Source organism: Ovis aries, chromosome 8 (assembly GCF_016772045.2).
Source record: "Ovis aries strain OAR_USU_Benz2616 breed Rambouillet chromosome 8, ARS-UI_Ramb_v3.0, whole genome shotgun sequence".
Classification (NCBI taxonomy): domain Eukaryota; kingdom Metazoa; phylum Chordata; class Mammalia; order Artiodactyla; family Bovidae; genus Ovis; species Ovis aries.
Window position 1 is genome coordinate 27,057,801 of NC_056061.1, and position 22,203 is coordinate 27,080,003.

General features: G+C 43.7%; 1 protein-coding gene across 2 annotated transcripts in view; it reads left to right on the forward strand.

Annotated features, from left to right (window-relative positions):
- Nucleotides 1–787: 787 nt before the first annotated feature.
- SLC22A16 (solute carrier family 22 member 16) overlaps nt 788–22,203 on the forward strand; it is a 33,305-nt gene continuing 11,889 nt past the window's right edge. Inside the window, exons 1-7 of one of the 2 annotated variants that reach the window (XM_042253315.2) lie at nt 788–884; nt 5,525–6,004; nt 9,643–9,760; nt 14,702–15,053; nt 15,156–15,233; nt 19,413–19,540; nt 21,958–22,067. In XM_042253315.2, coding sequence (XP_042109249.1) covers nt 832–884; nt 5,525–6,004; nt 9,643–9,760; nt 14,702–15,053; nt 15,156–15,233; nt 19,413–19,540; nt 21,958–22,067 — 1,319 coding nt within the window. In that variant the 5' untranslated portion in view covers nt 788–831. Of the gene's footprint in view, nt 885–5,524; nt 6,005–9,642; nt 9,761–14,701; nt 15,234–19,412; nt 19,541–21,957; nt 22,068–22,203 lie in introns of both variants that reach the window. The other variant, XM_004011206.6, reaches the window with a different exon arrangement.

A 22,203-nucleotide genomic window follows, 5' to 3' on the forward strand; every position in this document is an offset into this window, starting at 1 on the left:
GTTAGCAAGAATCTACCCAATTATAAAAAAAAAAACCATTCCAAATTGTTTATTATTTAATGGATTAATCATTCCAGTAGTATTTGGATTTCAAAAGAAAATAGAATTGTTCATAGCAAAAATAAATCTTTAATGGTGTTATTTTCGGCTCTGTGGCAAGTAGGTGAGGCAAATACTCTGGGTGATGGGCTTTCCTCTCTTTCAAATCCTCTTCTAGTGTAAGTTTGCTGTTTTCTCTATTCTTCTTGTTTCTACCCAGGGAGTTCCCTTTGCCCTTCGGTTAATACACGCTGTTTCACACAGCTCTGCAGGATCCTGCCACTTCTCAGGGTCATCAGAATCCATTCTTTGTGCTCTGCTCTTGTAGGCCCCAGACGGGCGGACTTCTCTGAGAAAACGGTGTTTGTGCCCAAGAGTGGAATCTGCGTTCCCCACCTTGGGCTGCCGGGTGGACCACCCCTCCCAGGCACCAGCGCGCCTCTCGGGAGCGGCGACCGAAACGGACGCGGTGTCAAGGGTCTGATGGGGCGGCGGGGAGGGAGCGGGAAGTGGCGGGGCTTGGGATGGGCGCACGCTGCCGCCGCGGGCTCCGGGAGCACGGCGCGCCGCGCAAAAGGCCGCGACGGCGGGGACTCGCTAGAGGAGAAGAAAGAGGAACAGAGCCTGGCCCCGCGCGCGGCCCGAGCCCTTTGACGCGCGGGAGATGCCAAAGCGGCGGCGGGCGGGCCGCGGGGGCCGGGCGGGGCGGGGCAGGGCACCGCTGTGCCCGCAGTCCCCTGCACTAGGCGAGCGTCGCGCGTCCCGCTTCGGAGCGTGGTGCACGGCGGCACCATGGGGTCCAGCAACTTGGAGCTGATTTTTGACAGCGTGGGGCACTTCGGCAGGTAGGGAGATGGGGTAGGGGTGGGGAGGGAGGACGGTGCCCGGGGAGCCGGAGCCACGTGGGTGGAGGCGCCGGTGGGGTCTGTTTCTTTCCGTTGCGGTGGGGTTCTTGCGCGAGCAGAGCTCGCGATCCGAACACATCTCCCCACCCCTCCTTTCCGGGAAAAGTCCGGAGGCCTGAGTCCTGACTCCTGGCCCTGGACTGATCCTCTCGAACTCTGGCGGCCGGACGGCCCCAGAGCGAGCAGCGGGCGCTGGGGGCTCGCTTCGGGAGCGGTGGGTGTGGGGTCCCCCGGCGCGCCCTCTGCCGGTGCCGGAGTCCAAAGCCCCGGCTGCAGAGGCCAAGGCACAGCAGGAATGCCTGTTCTTGGCAGCTCGTTTCTCTGACCTGCCAAACGGGCTCCTCTTTCACTTCCCCAGACGACTGCTGTCCCGCCCCAACCCGTGGTAGAGTCTCCTTCAGTGCCTGGCAGGTATTGAATTGCTCTAGGAACAACCGTTTAAAGTTTGTTCGTTCTTTGTGTGTGTGTTTTCGGTTTATGGAAACCTAATATGTGGTGGCTCAGACCAGTGTTCTTGCCTGGAGAATCCCAGAGACAGTGGGCCCCCGTCTCTGGGGTCGCACAGAGTTGGACACGACTGAAGCGACTTAGCAGCAGCAGCAACAGACGGTAAAACGTCTGCCTACAATGCGGAAGACCTGGGTTCAATCCCTGGGTCGGGAAGATCCTCTGGAGAAGGAAATGGCAAGCCACTCTAGTACTCTTGCCTGGAAAATCCCATGGACAGAGGAGCGTGGTAGGCTACTACAGTCCATCGGGACGCAAAGAGTCGGACACGACCGAGCGACTTCACTCACTCAATATGTGCCAACTACACAGTGCGGAATTTTACAAAGGGGTGGGGATGAATCCTTATTTTCATGATTGGGAAACTGAGGCTGGGTCGAGGACCCACAGCTACTGCAGGGTGGGACCTAGGTTTGACCTTTGTATGGTTGTCACTCTCTTTTCATTTGTCAAATTAATTTTAAAAATTTAAAGTGTATTCATTCATTTATTTATTCATTCATTCGTGGAGAAATACTACTTTGACCCAGAACGTTTTGGGAGAAGGGGTAGCTGGGCGAGGAGCCATAGAAAGTGTGGATCCAGAGCTTTGGGCTCAGTCTGAATCCTGGCCTGCCACTCACTGCTAAGGTGACCCTGGGAATACTGTGTCTCAGTTTCCTATGCACAGAATGAGAATTATAATCATTCCTGCCTTAAGCTCCCTTCCAGGCTTGTGATGAAGAGCTGATGCTGTGCTCTTCTCCAGGGTGAAAAGTTGCACAGATGTTGGTTATGATTCCCAGTGTCCACAAGAAAGGAGTGGTGAAGCAGGCGGGGAAGGGGCAGGAGGCCCCAACTCTCCCCTGCTTCCTCCTGATACCTGCATTAGTGAATGCTCAGTTGTGCCCAGCTCTGTCCTAAGTTTTTTTGTACATGTTACCTTCTTTTACCTTCACTGCAGCCCTTTGAGACTAGTGGTATCACTCTCATTTTACACATGAGGAAACCAGGTCTTGCACCTAAATCACAAATCTCTTAGTAGCAGAGCAGGATTCGATGTCATTGGATGTCCATTGGCCTCCACAGTCCATGCTGTCAACTAAATGCTCTCCTGAGTGCAACCCTGGGATTCAGCCAGGTCCTTCATTTATTATCTCATCTTATCTTCCTTGAAGCAGAATAGCATAGAGGTTACAAAATCAGCTCTGGGAATGGATGTCCAAGTTCCAATCCTGGCTTACCAAGTATTAACTATATGGTCTTGAGCATTTGACTTACCACTTACTCATCTGTAAAATGGGGGTAATAATAGTACTGCACATGTTGGTTATAAGGACTCCACATGCAGCTCTCATTTCATCCTCATGATAAGAGGTAGTAGTTACTAATGCCATTCTTTCCCCATGTATTTTAGGGATTAATCACCATACTTAGGAGCTGTAACAAAGAGACCCCTCAATTGGATTTTGTCTCTGGTCACTGTCCAGGGCAGCTGTGCTCCATGGTGTCTCCAGGGACCCAAGTGGGTGAGGCAACTCCACCATCCACAGCATTTGGGGCAGCTGCTCCATGTCCTCACCTGCATGGTCAGGTGTGGCTCGGTGTGGTGGGAGAAAGGGAGAATGGGTTTGGGGAGACAGCTCTTAGCCAGTCACAGTGGAGTATGCAAAATCTTATCATTCTGTAAGTTATCAATAAATCGTGACTATTATTGTCACCTGAGTCCCCATTCTGGTAGGAAAGGTAGATTGTGAAAGCTAGGAAGGGAAAGGGTAACATGTCAATGCTTACAGCAAAAGGTGAAAATAGTGTGACCATATCATAGTAGCCCATATTTTCTCTGGCATTCGCTCTCATTGGTCTCTTTATTGGCTATAAATAGAGAGGGAGGTTATTGTGTATCGTTATCTAGTCTTAAGGAAACCTAGTGACAGTGTTAAGTAGAAGGCCCTAATTGTCTCTCATTTCTCCTTGGTCATTTCTAAGGTGAGGAAACACTGTCCAAATCACCTTTAAAAGAGGAAAGCAGGACACCTAAGAAGAATTAGGTGTTGTTCAATACAAAATACAAGTTTGTATTGAAGTTACAAACACTTCACGGTTTAACCCCCATGTCAGAGGGAATTGAGGAAACAGATTCAGGAGGAACTAAGAGCCTGGATCTTTGAGTTATCTTGGAATAAAGACAGAGAGAGTTTAAAATTTCAGAGGTGGAATGATGAGCCTGTGGCTGACATAGATGTATGGGTATAGGTGGTAGTTGTTGTTTTTTTTTTTTTTTTCGGTCAGTATATGACCCTTTTAAGCTCTTTTTTGACTTCAGCTTATGAACATCATAGTATCTAACACTTAAATGTACCTACAGTATGCCATAGTGCTTTACATGTAGTAACTCTGCATTCCCATAACAACTCATTTTTCAGATGAGAAAAGATCCTTACATAAAGGGTAAGGATCTTGCCCAAAAGACCCAGGTGGTAAGTCACCAGAGACAAGCTTCAGATCTTGGTAGTCTGGTTCTGGAGTCCATGCTGTTAGCCACAGTGGTATGATACTAATTATGTTTTATTATGGGCTACCCAGGTAGTGCTAGTGGTAAAGAGCCTGCCTGCCAGTGCAGGAGACATCAGAGACACAGGTTCAATCCCTTGGTGCAGAAGATACTGAAGGAGGGCATGGCAGCCCACTCCAGTATTCTTGCCTAGAGAATCCCCATGGACAGAGGAGCCTGGCGGCTACGGTCCATGGGGTCACAAAGAGTTAGACACGACTGAAGTGACTTAGCACATACGCAGGCATGTTCTATTCTATAGAATGATATCAATCTAGGACTGAATGTAATCTTCTTTACCTGTCACCCAGACAGCATAGGTCTGTTTCCTGGAGGTTCTGGTCATCTTTGCTTTTACTTACCTCTGGTTTTCCGGTCTGTTCTGTTTCCATTAGTGTTTCTCTTGGCTGTGGGCGTAGTGATGTGTTGTGTCTAAGTCTGTCGTTCTGAAGGAGCCTTGGGCTGGGTAGACACTTGGTGGACAGCAATCTTTATAAGGGAGAGAATGATTTGTTAGAATGTGAGACACCTAGTGAAGTAGGATTTTGTTTGTTTGTTTGTTTGTTTTTGAGGCAGTTATCCTTGTGACTTCCCTGGTGGCTCAGCTGGTAAAGAATCCTCCTGTAATGCGGGAGACCTGGGCTCGATCCCTGGGTTGGGAAGATCCCCTGGAGAAGGGAATGGCAACCCACTCCAGTACTTTGCCTGGAAAATCCCATGGACAGAGGAGGCTTTTGGGCTACAGTCCATGGAGTCACAAAGAGTCAGACGTGACTGAGAGACTAAGTACGGCACATCCTTGTGACAGGAAAAGGGAAATTTGAACTGGAAGTGTGCTTAAGACCTTCTCAGCACCTGTGGGTGGGGCAGAGAAGACAGATCCTAGCTTCAGAGGCCTGCCAGGGGAGGTGTTATTTTGAGGGGACTGGGTGTGAACTGAGAACATGAATAGAGAACTTGTGTGACTCTGTGGAAAAAACTAGTGATAACTGTGGGGTTCAGGCTGGCTGGGGAAGGAGTGGGGCCAGGAAGGTGGCAGTAAACTCGAGAAGCTGGTGGGCGCCAAAGGCTGGAGCCCCAAACAGTGCAGGGGATGGGGTCAATGGGAGGGACAGGGGGAGCTGGGAGGATGGGAAGCTGTGGTCAGACAATGTGAGTTTTGCAGCAGTGGAGCCTCTCCAGGTGATGAGACTACTTAGGTACCAAACCCAAACGCCTCAAGGGGCAGGCAGGTAAACTTCACACAAACAAAATCTGTCTGCTCTTTGTGGAGACTGTGTCAAGTTTGAGCATTGGAATTTGTGAAGCGGGGAAGAGTCGAAGTATAAAAATGTATGTCATGTATGATGTATGTTACCTTCTCAGTGATATTCATAGGGTTGTCGTTATGCGATGCCTCTTAGGTCCCTAACAGGATTTGGTTGTGTTTATCCCTTTATTCAAGCTAAGCATAATGGAGACCTTTCATGTTTGCCTATGTCTTTTTTTTTTTAGCCCATAGGTCAGCTATAATAACTTTTCTTTTCCTCTCTCTTTGCAGATACCAAATATTCCTCTATTTTATATGTGCCTTCCAGAATATCTCTTGTGGTATCCACTACTTGGCTTCTGTGTTCTTGTCAGTGTCCCCCCAGCATACCTGTAGGCCCCCAGGCAATGTAAGTCAGGTTCTTTTCCAAGACCTCTCTACTTGGCAGTTGGAGGACATCTGGACCCAGGTCTCCGTGGGCCGTGAGGATCACATCCTCGTGCAGCTGCAGGACGGGGAGGTCTGGGAGCTCACCAGCTGTCAGAGGTTCCGGAGGGATGATCAGTCGAGTCTGGACTATGAGTACAGTGGCCGGAAGAGCAGCTTCCCTTGCTTGGATGGCTACATCTACGACAGAAGCAAGTGGCTCAGCACTGTGGTGACCCAGTGGGATCTGGTGTGTAACCGAGAGTGGCTCGGAAGGCTGATCCAGCCCACGTTTATGTTTGGAGTCCTGCTGGGAGCAGTGATCTTTGGCTACCTCTCCGACAGGTAACATGAAGTCTTTTGTACTGTCTCATCCATCAGTGTAGGGTTCGTTTTCCCATCTCATTGTCTTAGGGGACAGGGAATTATGTTCAAAGCTTTAGTCATTTTCATACTTCCTGCATAATACGTACTTCTTTGCTGATCTGTTATTTAGGGACACAAAATAACATTAAGGGGATGGGTTCTGAAGACAGTCTGCCTGTGTTCTGCCATTTATTAGCTGTGGACCTTGGCACATTGCCTGACCTGCATTGCAGAATCTTGTGTGTAAGCTGGCAATGAAAATAACAATACTCATCTCAGAGGGTTATTGCAAAATTAACGCAGAAAAAGTACCTTGGACATATAACCACTCAGTAGCTACTGGTTATTACTTTGAATATTTTTTCTTTAAATAGACTTGCTTTTTAGGAGGATAGTCTGGCCCTATGCAGTGATATCTATGAAATTGTGTGATGTACCAATCAAATTAAAAAATATATATACTTTAAAATGAACGTATAGCTCTTAAAATAAGGCAAAGTTCATCCGTGTATGGATATGGACCACACTTTTAGTGCCTGACCCAGAGCACAGAGATAAACTTATTTATTTGGCCCCATAGTTGTGAATTTTACAGGCATGTCTTGGGCACCGGGAACCTAAAGACAACTGCTTAGGTCAGAAATCCCTGCCTTCAGTGTGTGCTAGTCACATGGGACCAAGAATCACATCAAAAGAAATATTATAGGGCTTTGTTGTGTCTGGGGCCATATTAGAAGCAAAGGCCATGGAGACAAAGCCTATGGAAGCCTAAAGGGAGGAGGACCCAGGTCTTTCCCTCCACCTCCCACAGCCCCTCCAGGAGGTGGGGTTTGAATAATGAAATTGCAACAGAAGTGGAGTCTATTAGTAAAATAGTTATTATTTGGTGACTGAAGTTACCATCTCAGTGTTTAAGAATCTTCTGCTTCATAAGCTTCCTGGGAAGGATGAAAGTTGAGTTGTCATTGGTGAGAGGAGTAAAACAGGAGTCGAGGAGGTAGATACTCCCTTTTGGAAAGTCCATCAGTGGAGGAAATGCAAGGTGCAAGGTGGTTACAGGAATGATGGGGATCCAGAGAAGGTTATTGTCTTTGGCTGAAAGAGACTTCAACTGAAAGGGAGGAGTCAGAAGAGTGGGAGGGATAGAGGGGAAAGAAATAATTGGTAGAATAAGACCTCAGAAGAGTTGGGAAGAGACATGAACCAATACAAAGACTGCAGAATGGTATTTGAAGAGAAAAGGGTGTGTGTCTCTGGACAGGAGGGAAGAAAAAAAGGCTGCAGGCAGAGGCAGGTCTTGTTGGCGATTGGGCAGAGTAGGAAATTGCAGAGCTTTCTCTTTGGTGTTCTTTGTTCTCTGCTCATCATCAAGAGCGTTGCTCATCTGTTACAGAGAATGAAAACGTTGTGGGTAGAAGAGGGATGGATGAAAATAGTTTAAAATGACATTCAGGGCTCAAATGAGATTGGGAAACCTTTAAATGTAGGGCCAACAATCCCTACTAGTGCCCGTGGGAGCAGAGCAGGCTGAGGCTGTGAATTTGACAGTTTCCAATTTGCTTACATACTCTCTGCTACAATGGGCAAACCTGTTGCTTGGAATCTCAGGACTGTATTCTTTTGCCTTAAAATGATCTGTCAGGGACATCTCATAGGGAGAAAATATTTGCAAATCATATAGCTAATGACAGTCTAGTATCTAGAAAAAAACTCATAACTCAATAATAAAAAGACAAATAACCCAATTCAAAAATGGACAAGTGATTTGGATGGATATTTTGCCAAAGAATATATACAAATGGCCAATAAGCACATATAAAAATGTTCAACATCAATAATCATTAGGGAAATGTAAATCAATACTATAGTGAAATACCCCTGGTCACTAGAATGGCTGTAATCAAAAAGACAGATAATAAGTGTTGTCCATAACAAGTGTTGTCAATAACAAGCGTGGATATGGAGAAATTGTTGGGATGGTAGAATTGGGGCAGCCACCCTGGAAAACAGTTTGGCAGCTTCTTAAAAATTAAACATAAAGTTAGCATATGACCCAGCAATTCCACCTCCAGGTACATATCCAAGAGAATTGAAAACATAACTTGACATAAAATCTTGTTCACAAATGTTCGTGGCAGCATTATTCATTATAGCCAAAAAAGTGGAAACAATGTCCAAATGTCCATCTAGGGATGAATGGATGAACAAAACGTGGTATAGCCACGCAATGGAATGTTGTGTGTGTTAGTTGCTCTTGCTCAGTCATCTCCAACTCTTTTGTGACCCCGTGGACTGTAGACCACCAGGCTCCTCTGTCCATGGAATTCTCCAGGCAAGAATACAGGAGTGGGTTGCCATTCCCTTCTCCAAGGAAATGTTATTGAGTCATAAAAAGGAATGAAGTACAGTAACATGGATGAACTTTGAAAGCATAATAAAATAAGCCAGGCCTTATGGTGTGCGATTCCATTTATATAGAATGTCCAGAAGAGGCAACTCTATAAAGACAGAAAGTAGATTGTGGCTTTCAGGGGACAGAGGGAACAGAGAATAAGAAATGATTCCTGGGTGCAGAATTTCTTTTTGGAAGGGAGTTGCACAATTCCTTTTTGGAAGGGAGTTGCACAATTCTGTGAATCCACTTGGAGAAGGCAATGGCACCCCACTCCAGTACTCTTGCCTGGAAAATCCCATGGACAGAGGAGCCTGGTAGGCTACAGTCCATGGGGTTGTGAAGAGTCTGACATGACTGAGCGACTTCACTTTCACTTTTCACTTTCACACATTGGAGGAGGAAATGGCAACCCACTTCAATATTTTTGCCTGGAGAATCCACTAAAAAGCCACTGAATTGTATACTTTAAAACTGTGGTCCCCAGCCTTTTTGACATCAGGAACTGGTTTCATGGAAGACAAGTTTTCCATGGACTGGGGCAGGTGGGGGATGGTTTCAGGATGATTCAAGTACATTACATTTATTGTGCACTTTATTTCTATTCTAATGCTGCTGCTGATCTGATCTGACAGGAGGTACAGGTCTGCAGCCTGAAGGTTGGGGATCCCTGCTTTAAAAGACTGGATTTTGTATCATATGAATTACATCTCACTTTTTAAATCCGTAGGCATGTAATTGTTACTTGTTTGCTTTTTAAAGAAGGAAATTCCCTTCCCAATTATGAAAATATAGGGCAAATAGGCAACTTATTCTACTAGCAGAATGTCACTGTTTTTAGAGGGGCTTATTAAGAGTTGCCTCCCCCTTTGTGGGCAGAGCCAGTCCAACAGGGAAGATGATCCAGCAGGTGACAGAGCAGGTGCTGACAGGGAAAGGACAGATCTTCCCTCTCCTTCCTCCTAATCCCAGGTTAGGAGGTCCTTTGGGGACCACCCAGAGTGATTGTGTGTGTATATTAGCAGCTCAGGTGGAGACTTGGCCACTGAAAAACTGGCCTTTTGAGAAAATTGTGTGTTAACTCATGATTTACCCAAAATAAATAAGTCAAATACATAAGCTACTAAAAATATAGGTAAAATTTATCTTTCTTGAATTAGAGTGGATGTTTTAAACTGTTGCAGCCACACCTTGCTCCTTCCACTGTGTGATTCTTATTTTTCAGGGCAGGAAGACGCCTTGTTTTGTGGGCCTCAAGCACCGGTGTATTTTTGTTTGGCATAGCGGTGGCATTCACATTTGATTATTACAGCTTCATAGTCGCACGCTTTCTTCTTGCTATCGTGAGTTGGGTTGTTGTTGGGGTTTGTGTGTGTTTGTTTGTTTTTGCCTCTTTAATTCCACTGCAGTATTTTTATATTAAACCTTAACTCTGTTAGTTGTGCTTATTTGAATCTAGTGAGATAGCGATCAAGGACTAATCTTTGTTCACTGCCCAAGTCTTTCTGTAGAATATTAGTGCCTTATGCTTAGAATGAAGGCTGTTAAATGAAAAATTGTGGCTTAGTAGGCTGAAACGTTTCACTGGACTCTGTGCCTGACACGTGATCCACATTCCACCATTACTAGCAGCAGGGATCTGTGAGACATCACTTCCAGTTGGCATTTTATTGGGGATTCTGGCCAACTGTTGTTGTTGTTTAGTTGCTCAGTCATGTTCGACTCTTTTGCAACTCCATGGACTGTAGCCCACCAGGCTCCTCTGTCCATGAGAATCCCATGGATTCTCCAGGCAAGAATACTGGAGTGGATTGCCGTTTCCTCCTCCAGGGGATCTTCCTGACCCAGGCACCAAACCCTTGTCTCCTGCATTGGCAGGTGTATTCTTTACCTCTGAGCCACCAGGGAAGCCCATTCGAGCCAATACTGTAAGGCAAAAGATAGAGAAGAGACAGGAAGAACAAGAGGGAGAGAGGAAGGCACAAGGGGACAGAAATTAAAAAGTCATTATTTATACCCATTACAAATAATAGCTCCAATTATTTTACTTCTGAGCAGTTATGTCAGTCTAGATGTATGCATGAACCAGACAGTTAAGGCATATTGTTAAGAATGTCATTTGTATAATGTGCAGGAAGGGTAAAAACAAAGCTTCAGACCTTTTTGTTTTGGGGAACAGGGGAGGATAGTGGAAAGGGCATGTGTTTGAATCCCAGCATTGTCATATATTGGCTTCTCAGCTGTGTGACCTTGGGCAAATGCCTTATCCTCTTCGAACCTTAACTTCTGATCTGTAAACTGTAGAAAAGAATACCTATTTCACTGGGTTGTTACCAGGACTCACTTGAGATTCAGGGAAATGTCTGCAGTTCAGTACCTGGCACAGAGTAAAGCTGACTGTTGCTGGAAGTGGACCAGGGAGTTTCCACACTCAGTGAGGCTTCCGGACAGGCTCCATACTACCTCACAGCGGCAACAGCGGCTCTTTGGAGGTCACTGTTCAAGGATAACAGAGTGAAGTTTTCTCTTCGGGAAGAGCTTGTGATCTTGCTGAACACAGAGCAGGGCATACATCCCCTGTCACTGGAGCAGATGACCTAAGGGTGTAGGGAGAAGCCAAGGACTTCAGCCTCAGAAGAAGAGGTCACTGTGCCCCCTCCAAGGGCAAGGTGGTATATTCTCTTTTGGAGTCTTCATCAACAGCTAAGAAGGGTCCCTAAGAAGCCACTCATAGATGGTCAAGGATAGAAGGATGCATTAAAAACAATTTAGGAGAACCAAAGGTGTTGTATCTTTAAAAAGTATAATATTTTGGGGAATGCAGAGAGTTTTTAACACAAGAGATAACAACCAGCAGTTCTGTCTCCACTAAGGACAGAATAAGAGGAAATGACTCTGTAGCTGCAGGGTGAGGTTTGATAATAGACCTTCTGGTGGGAATGATTGTACAACAGAGGCAAAGAGAGGTCTTGAGAGAGGGTGGAGTCCTCTTTTGGAATAATTGAGAGAATAATTCTAAAATTATCTTTTTTGGTCTTGCGAAATACCTTGAGCTGATTTCCAGAGCCAAGAAAATCAGACAGCCACCCATAGAATACTTCTGTAAAATGTGGTATTGATTTTCTGTGCCTCTTTCCTTTGGTTTTTATGGGAAATATATTTGTGATGCAATTCTGCTTAGGGAAGATGCAGGCAGATTCATTTACTCAGCACATTTATTGATCTACCTACAGACTGTCATGCTAAGTAAACCTGACCAGGATGCTTCAATAACCCTATAGTGTAGCAGGAAGGCAAGATGCTGACGGACCATTGTAAAAAATCCGTACAGTGTTGAACATAAGGACCAGCAGTGGGGGGAGGGGCTCCACACAGTGGGGGATGGGATGGGGAGTCTAGAGAGTCAGGGTCTTTTTAGTCTGAGGGATGGGTGAGAGAAGAACCTTATAGGCAGAGGGAGTAGCAAGTGAGAAGGCCTAGAGGTGTGAAGAAACTGAAGGTCTAGATACCAGGAGAATAGAGAGGCGGTGAAATGCACCGTGAGGCTGAAGGAGAGAGAGATGGCTAGGCAGACCTTGTAAGATGACAAAGGGTTTGCCTGGTTTCCTAAAGGTAATGAGAATCCTCTGAAGGGGTTCAGTGAATTCAGGGGTGAAGTGGTCATTCTGACTGCTGTGCCAGGGGTGGGGTCAGGGTAGATGTGAGGAACTGAGTATTATTACTGGAGGTGACAGGTGCGAATGGGATCAAGGAGACTTTTTGGAATTATTCAGGCAGTTGTGCATGGATTGTTTGAACCCAGTGACAGAAGTAACTGGTAGAAGTGGGAGGGAACTCCAAAACAACTGGCCTTGGAAAAAACATCTTGAGGACTGATGTTATAGCTTACCTTGATGGGGAATTAAAGGGGAAATTTGTAGTGTTTGAAGGTTTAAATTTACCAAACCACTGGATTCTTCAATATGGGAAGCCTCATTATCAGGCTTCATTATCTGAGTCTTGCAATTACAAGGTTGCATGGGGAAATAAAAGCTCAAAATGTGAGACTGACCAAAATGTGAGACTGAGTCATCCCTATCAAGCACCTCTCTGCTTGCTGCTACTGGGCTAGCCTCTTTCCAACTCTGATGCAAAATGAAATTGCAGATCTTACAAAAGATGCTAAACGACAAAGAGTCTTTGAAAGCAGTGGGAGAAAACTGCCTTAATGCTACACAGATCCCTTGACCAATTGGGACCTGGCAGAGATAGACCAATTAACTTTTGAAGAAATGAATATCCATAAAGATAATGACAAGACAAGCCTTCAAAAGAGCATGATTTGAATATCAAAGGATTAAGAGAGGGCTTTGGGGAAGTCAGTGGTGCCCCAGAATAATTTTTCAAAAGTTAATTTTACAATTTAATTTATATTAATAAAAGTCAAATGTGAAATAATTTTGTAGAACTTCTAGTCCTTTTGCCTCCACCCTCCTCCACAAAAAAATCCATTTGTGTCATTCTTTGTTTATTCCCTGAGTAGTCACATAGTGTTATTATAATCTGAATTTTGTTAAATTTAATATAGGCCTGCTTTTAAAATAAAGTTTTTCCTCCATTCTTTTTATTGTGCTAAAATGCACATTACATTATTTACCATCATAACTATTTTTAAGTATCTACAGTTCAGTGATATTAAATGCATTCATACTGTTGTACAACCATCCCTGCCATCCATCTCCAGAATTCTTTTTGTCTTGCAAATCTGAAAGTCTATATTCATAAAACAGTAGCTCCCCATACTCCTTTCCCCTCAACCCCTAGCAACCACCATTCTACTTTCTGTCTCTCTGAATTTGACTACTCTAGATACTATGCCTGATATGAATGGAATCATACAATATCTGTCTTTTTGGGATTAGCTTATTTCACTTAGTGTAATGTCCTCAGAGTTAATTCATGTTGGAGCATATGTCAGAATATTCTTTTCTTAGGGCTAAATAATACTCCATTGTGTATTATCTATTCATCTGTTGATGGATTGCTGTTGATGGGAGCTTGGATTGCTTCCGTATTTTAGCTACTGTGAATAATGCTGTTATGAACATAAGTGTAAAAATATTTCTTTGAGATCCCACCTTAAATTCTTTTGGGTATATTCCCAAAATGGGATTGCTGGATCATAAGGCAATTATATTTTTAGTGTTTTGAGGACTCTCCATACTGTTTTCCTTAGTGGCTGTACCGTTTTACATTTCTGCCAACAGTGCATAAGGGTTCTGATTTCTCCATATCATCACCAACACTTAATTTTATTTTATACTAGCCATCCTAATGTCCCTGAGGTGGCATATCAAATCGTGGTTCTGATTCGCATTTCCCTAATGATTAGTGATGCTGAGCATCTTTTCATTGCTTATTGGCCATTCCAGTATTTTCTTTGGAGGAATCCGAGCCCATTTTTGAATTTGATTTTTTGTTTGGTTAACAGATATTTGGTCCTATCCAAACCATCCATAAGACATTTGGTCCATGCCAAAAGGTAGCTGATATCTGGTCTTATCCAAAACCATTTGGCTTGGACCAAATATGCTTATAGGTCTTTTGGGTAGGACCAAATTTCCAGGACCTTTTGGTGTGGACTGAATGTTTTATGGATGTTTCTGACAGGACCAAATATCATGTAAGGTTTTGTTTTATTTTTGAGTTTTAGAAGTTCTCTGTGTATTCTGGATATTAGTCTCTTATCAGATATATGATTTGCATATCTCTTGTTCCATAAGTTGCCTCTTCACTCCAGTGATAGTGTCTTTTGATGCATAGATGTTTTAAATTTCCCTGAAGTCCAATTTGTCTGTTTTTGTTGTTGTTATTGCATGTCAAAATGAAATTTTAATCAAATCTTTTTCTTTTCACTAATTACTATAAATGGTTTGTTCCCATTTAGAATTTAGGATTTAATAAAAAAGGCTCTTCTCTATATAGATAAATGAATACACATATTTGCAAGGAACTGAGATGTAAATTCACACTGTAAAGCAATATTTAAATGAAGCAAAAGGCAGTGTCTAACATCATGCAAAACCACTCAAACTTTGCCTTTTGGGGTAGACAGGGTGTGGGAAGATGAGAGGACACATTTGAAGAAGGATGGATTGGATTAAATTCCATTGTATGAATGTGACATGGGTTTTGAGAAAACAAAGCTTTCTTTTCTTTCTGGTGTGATTTGCAGAGGGTCAAACTCCTTAGTAGTTGTGTGTGTGACCTTAAATCTGGCCCACCCTCCCTGCTTTGTTTTGCAGTCTGGAAGTGGCTATCTCGTGGTGGTGTTTGTCTATGTGACAGAATTTGCCGGCATGAAGTCTCGGACATGGGCATCCATCCACTTGCATTCCTTTTTTGCCTTTGGAACCATGGTGGTGGCTTTGACGGGCTACTTCGTCAGGACCTGGTGGATCTATCAGATAGTGCTCTCCTCCGTGACTCTCCCCTTTATCCTGTGCTGTTGGATGCTCCCAGAGACACCTTTTTGGCTTATCTCAGGGGGAAAATATGAAGAAGCACAAAAAGTAATTGATACGATGGCCAAGTGGAATAGGACGAGATCCTGTAAACTGTCAGAACTTTTATCACTGGATCACGATGGTTCTGCTGGTAATAAGCCCTCTCAAGTTGAGAAGCACACCCTGTCAGAACTGTTTTATGACTGGAGTATTGGAGCAAGGACACTTATTCTTTGGCTGATTTGGTTCACAGGGTGTTTGGGGTTCTACACCTTCTCCTTGAATTCTGTTCATTTGGGAGGCAGTGAATATTTAAATCTCTTCCTTATGGGTAAGTGGTTAAACTATATTAAGTGTAGCTGCGAAGTGAAATTTCTACCAGGTTTTGAGAATGTTTCTATTGTCTTTATTTCTACCAGGAACAACACTGCTGGCTAAGTCATTATGGTCTTTTTTAGTGTGTGTGTGTGTGTGTGTGTGTGTCGGTAGCTCAGTCATGTCCGACTCTTTGCGACCCCATGGACTGTAGCCCTCCAGATACCTCTGTCCAGAATTCTCCAGGCAAGAATACTGGAGTGGGTAACCATTTCTTCTCCAGGAGCTCTTCCTGACCCAGGGATTGAACCTGGGTCTCCTGCATTGCAGACAAATTCTTTACCATCTGAGACACCAGGGAAGCCCCTTTTAGTGAAAGTCAAAGACTTGAGTCCCTCCTTCCTTTCCTGCCTCTTCCCCTTGCTTGCTTCCTTCCTTTAAGCCCATTGCCATCTCAGAACTGCAGTTCAGAGGTACCTTCTATAACCTTTGGCCTGTACTTTCAGATTTCTTTTTATGCATCTCCATACATTTGTACAGATAAATGTTTTATATTTTAACATAAATGAGATTATTCACTACATATTTTTTTTTGCAAGTTGCATTCCTTTTAAAATTTAGCATGTCTTGGAGCTCTTCTGGCATCTTTCTACCCTCTAATTTAGGAATTTTAGTCAGTAAAATAACCTAAACACATGCAACTATAGTTCATGATGTCATGCTTCTTTTAGTTCAGTGGCAGGTTAAAATAGCTCTGAAGCTGTGATAGCCTGAGGTGTGACTCCTAACCAAATTCACACCAGACATGAGAGAATTATCAGAAATGCATTTGTGCAGAATTATCAGAAATGCATTTGTTTCTGTGTAGGCTACTTGCATTTGATATTATCCCCAGAAGACTTTGCTTTAAAATTGTTATATATAAATGTCATCCCTTCTCATTAAAGTGCTCTGATGAGACACCTGTTTTTGTTGATTATAGCACAAAGGAATTATAAGTCATTTTAAGAAAAAAAGAACTACTCTTTTTTTTTAGGGGGGACAGACCAACAAGTTTATAAAAAGAGCCCATCTTGACTTCAAACACATTTTATAAACAAATGAACAAGTGAACGCATTCTACGTGTCAGTTTGAGAAACAGGGACTGAACCCGGGTCTCCCACATTGTAGGCAGATGCTTTACTGTCTGAGCCACCAGGGGAGGCCAGGATTTCTAGAACAGAGCAGCAAATGGTAGCAGAATCAAGTGGGGTGGGGTGTGACCTCGGGAAGTTTAGGAATGCTGGGGTTTTGGATCTTTATGCTATAGTCTGTTAAATTTGATGGAGATGTATTACTTCTCAAGGAAACAGGCCATCTCATAAATATAAAAATGTTTCCAAGACAAATAGCATTGTTTTATAGCCACTGGGCTTCCCCGATGGCTCAGCAGTAAAAAACCTGCCGACAATGCAGGAGACGGGGGTTTGATCCCTGGGTCGGCAAGATCCCCTGGAGGAGGGCCTTGCAACCCACTCCAGTATTCTTGCCTGGAGAATCCCATAGACAGAGGAGCCTGGGGGGCTACAGTCTATGGGGTTGCAAAGAGTCAGACAGGACCGAAGCGACTGAGCACACACATAGTCTCCACTGCCTTTGATCTTTTCATGTCATGACCCTTGCCAGTAGCCCCCCTGCTTGTTAAGCTCTTCTAGTCAGTGCTTTTGTGCTGTGCAAATTTTGAACAAGTTTTCAGCTCCTGAGATGGTCTGAGGTTGGTGGGGATTTCAGTTCAGGTTTTGTGCCACTTGTAGGTGATGAATGCTACAGTAGCCTCAGGACACACCTTTGGGGTTATATGGAGATAGGATCAAAATGGGGTCTGAGTGATTAGAGAGATTAGACATCATAAAAGTGAAGAAAAAAATGGCACATTATCCTAATCCCAGAAGGGTTCGTTGGTTGCACCATTTCTAAACCAGACATAGTCAAGTCAAAAATATAGATGCGGCATCGCTACAGCTCAAGAAGAATCAAGGTGAAATATACTTGAAAAGGTCTCTTCAGCTTTCCCAGTAGCTGTGCAGCTTTGCTAGGCTCCAGGAATTCAGCTGGTGGCCTTGCACACAGTGCTAGAGAAAGGAGAGCCCAGAGTCAGACTTGGAGGGAATCAGACATGAGGGAGGGAGGTGGCAGGAAAGGTTTGGCTCCCAAAGACCAGTCCCTGCCTGAGCTGTCACTTACTCATTTGGCTCAAGACATTTAGTGTTGGGAATGATTGAAGGTGGGAGGAGAAGGGGACGACAGAGGATGAGATGGTTGGATGGCATCACCGACACAATGGACATGGGTTTGGATGGACTCCGGGAGTTGGTGATGGACAGGGAGGCTTGGTGTGCTGCAGTTCATGGGGTCGCAAAGAGTTGGACAAAACTGAGTGACTGAACTAAACTGACTGATTTAGTGTTAGTTGGAAAGTAGAGGTGGTAATCCAGGTATTCCCAGGAGGTTCTTTTGAGAATCATTGTTTTATTTCATCTTGAAAAGTCCTTAAAAAAATAAAAGAGTAGGGTAATGGATGAACCTACTGTTTTGGTCCAGAGGCACCAGACCTACAGCAGGGTCTGTGAAGGGGAGGCTTTTTCTCTGGAGTTGTTTATTTTTCATGTTAATGAAGAGAAGGTCAAGGCTATGGTTTTTCCAGTAGTCATGTATGCATGTGAGAGTTGGACTGTGAAGAAAGCTGAGCGCCCAAGAATTAATGCTTTTGAACTGTAGTGTTGGAGAAGACTCTTGAGAATGCCTTGGACTGCAAGGAGATCCATCCAGTCCATTCTAAAGGAGATCAGTCTTTGGAAGGACTGATGCTAAAGCTGAAACTCCAGTACTTTGGATACCTCATGCAAAGAGTTGACTCATTGGAAAAGACTCTGATGCTGGGAGGGACTGGGGACAGGAGGAGACGGGGATGACAGAGGATGAGATGGCTGTATGGCATCAGCGACTCAATGGACGTGAGTTTGAGTGAAGTCCGGGAGTTGGTGATGGACAGGGAGGCCTGGCATGCTGCAATTTATGGGGTCGCAAAGAGTTGGACACGACTGAGCAACTAAACTGAACTGAACTGAACTGAAGAGAAGGGAGACTCGTCTCTCCAGCAGGGCTCAGAATGTTATGTTTTGTCTTTGTCCAGCCTTTTCTTTTCTGAGCAGCTGCAGCAGAGTTTAATTTCTGATATACTGCTAAGAATGTTAACTCAGGAAATATGTATCCACCTGCAGTGATATGTTCCCCAAACCACAGAAGACATGTAGACCCAGACCTGCCAGGCCAGGTGCTAATAGCATTCTGTAGTTAAACAGGCAAGTGTACACCAGTCCTCAAAGGCAGTGATGGGTAGCGTCCTGAGGTTAGGCAAGCTGCAGAGAGTCGAAAGAAGAGACCTTTCACTTACATGGACAATCTAGGCTAATAAGCAGTGACAGTTTCTCAGAGGCTACTGGGTTTGCTCAGTTTTGCTGAGAAATCTTGCTTGCTCCCTGTTGTGTTCTGGGTGATAGATGTAAAGCTTTTTGGTTCTGGATCTAAGATTCAAACTTTGGTTCTTCAACGGAAGGGCTTTTAAGTCAGTTCCAGACTTTGTTTTTTGTTGAGGAGGAGTAAAAGGAGATCCAAGACAAGGTCCTTGCTCAGTGGGGGATTCATAGTAGCTTAACTTTTAGGTTTAAAATCCATCAAACAATTATCATTACTATGGACCTAGCTGCACTGAATTTTCTACCTTAATTTCTAAGTTCGAAGTTACTGACACAAACATTTCCCCATAGTTCTGTCAAGCAGAAGAAGCCAAAGATCAGAAAAGATCAGTGTTGTCTATTAACTTATGTATTTGTTCATTCCACCGGCCTGCCCTCCAGGCACTGTGCTGTGTGTCCTGGGAGCTTCCAGCCTCACTGGGGATTAAGATTCTGAGGAGAGATGATAAGTGCTAAGCAGATTATGTGAGCATCAGTGCACATCTCAGTAAACTTTCTCCCCAGTCCAGTGAGTTTAAAAGTCACAGGCCTTTCTGCCTCTTAGGCAGTTGTTAGATGGTTCTTAGAAGTCCGTGAGATCAGAGAGAGGGCTGACCGTTCCATGGGGTTAGAAGGCGGGGTCCCCCTGTTCAGCTGGATGCTCTGGCTTATAGAGATGTGTCCTTTTGCTTCATGACAGGGGTAGTGGAAATTCCTGCCTATGTCTTTGTGTGCTTGGGGATGGACCGTGTGGGGAGAAGAAACATTCTGATTTTCTCCCTTCTGTCAAGCGCAGTGACCAATGGTGTGATTATGGTGATCCCCAAGGTGAGTTCTTTTATGTTTTACTTAGGGAATGGTTAGTTATACTGTGACAGTTTGATGGGGACATTTTCAGCTTATGAATACGCAGATGAAAGAAGACATAGGGGTAGATTATATTCATAATATTTTAAATGTTTTCTTAAAAAAACCCATTCCTTCTCTGTTATAATAAATAGTAGAAAATTTAAGGGAAAAAGAAATGTGGGAGGTGGGGGCAAAGGCCCAAATCCCACTTCTCAGAGATGGTCAGTGTTGTACTGTGTAAACACGGTAATCTTGAGTGAGGAGAGTAGACTGCACTTTCCAGTGAGTATCACCAGCTTAAACTTTTATTCATTCATGAAAGTTCTATCCGGCATCTAGTATGTGCCAGGTTCTTTTCTAGGTACTGAAGACATGCAGTAAGTCAAGTTTCTCTGAGTAAAATGAAGAAAAACAAAATTGAATGAGGGATGGAGAGTGACTGTGTTTGGAGGGGGAATGCACATGTGTACTGTTACTTTATCTAAGGTGGTTGAGGATGGTGTGCCTCTCAGAGAATGTGACATTTGGTCAGAAATCTGAAGGAGCAAGGGAGTCATGGGGACAGATGAAAGATACTATGAGTCTTATGTTCAGAATTGTCCCAGTTTAAACAGCCTTATTTTTCACTGTGGTAGGTTAGTAGTTTCCAATTTCTATTGTGCATCTATTTCCCAAGAATTTTGTTTCTAAGAATGCAATTTCTTAGTGAGAAACAGTGCCATAAACTACTGAAATGGCTTCCTCATTCCTGTATTTTGGCAAACTCTTTGGCCTAGGATACCTCTTGCACCCAGAAGAACTCTTCCTTTCTTCACCTCAAATGTTACTAGAACCTGTATTTTCATTCTCAATTTAGAAAATACAGTCACTATAACAATACTTTAAAATAATTTATATTTTATATTATATAATTATAGTGATTATATAATTATAAAGCAATAGTATCTCAACATTTAGATCAAGGCATTTTAAGTTTTGTATATTGTTTGAAATTAGATTTCAAACAATTGTTTGAAAGCTAACCAGTGACTTCCTTTTATGCTTCACTTAATTATCAGTGAATAATTGGTAAATCAAATGTTTTATGGATTGAAATTTCCAGGTGATTGATACATGCAACTGATTCACATTAGTTAAAACTACTTAAGACTTGGAGGTCTCTGCCACTTTGAAGGAGCTTCATCCATACCTTTTTTGCATGTGTTTTTAAGTAGCTTGCAGTTCTATTAGTTGAGTTGATGGCAATTGTCTTTGAGCCAGTGAGGATTTAGGGGAACCCTGGCCACCTCATGCAAAGAGTTGACTCATTGGAAAAGACTCTGATGCTGGGAGGGATTGGAGGCAGGAGGAGAAAGGGACGACAGAGGATGAGATGGCTGGATGGCATCACTGACTCTATGGCATCACTGACTTGATGGCATCACTGACTCGATGGACATGAGTCTGAGTGAACTCTGGGAGTTGGTGATGGACAGGGAGGCCTGGCGTGCTGTGATTCATGGGGTTGCAAAGAGTCGGACACGACTGAGCGACTGAGCTGAACTGAACTGAACTGAGAGCTTTTCACCTCTACGGTAGTTAAGCCCCAGCAGTAATGCGGAAGACTGGAAAGTGGCTGATGGCATTTCTAGAAATAGAGTACTAACCCCTGATCACAAAAATTGCCTCTCTAATAAAACTTCTCTCCAAATGGTAACGTCAACACAATACAATTTTTCTGAGTTCCATTAATTCATTCAGCAAACACTGAATGCAAAGTAATGAAGGTGTTGGGTGACACTGGCTGCCTTAATACAGGCACCCCCAAATCTCAGTGACTTCACATCATAGACGTTTATTTCTTGCTCACAGAAAGTTTGAGGTGGCTCTTCGCTGGTGGGTGTAGGGGTGGTGAAGGGGGTGTTTGGCTCCCTGGAGTCACTCAGGGATGCAAGTTGACAGAAATGCTGCCACCCCTAATGCATGAACTCCATGGTCACCTGGGTCTCAACACCCAGCTGGCAGACAAGGGAGGAGAGAAAAAATGGACTATGAGACGTCTCTGAGAACTACTACAGGAAGTAGAATACGTCAAGGATGACCGCAGAAGCTATCTGGGAGGGTCTTATTCCACAGTGTCTCTTCCCAAATGTCTCTTCTTAGTTGGTAATTTGAAATCTCCTAGCAGAGGAGGCACTGTAAAACTTTTCTCTAAATCTCATAAAGAGGGAAAGCTTTTGCAGACCGTGAGCAGAATTTACAAAATAGATTCAAACAAAAATGAAACTTACTGTTCTGAAAGACACTGGAGGATTAGAAAGTTTTAAGTAATAATTTAAAGGATTTTCTCTTTTTCTGTTAAAAATATTACTTGATGACAAAATGATGGTCTATTTTGCCAATATATGCATTTTCAGGAATACCATTTTTGGCTAGTGGTGGCAACTATGGCTGGAAAATTTTTCATAGGGGCAGCGTTTGGCCTTATATACCTTTATACAGCGGAGCTGTATCCAACCATTGTAAGGTAAGAGTTACTTATTTTTGTGTTGTTTTCTTATTATCTTTCACTTGTGTGTCATAGCCTTACATTTAGTCTCTGAGTATAAATGCCTTCTTTTTGAGGAAGTATGGGAACTCCGAGATGTGGGAAGATTGCATGA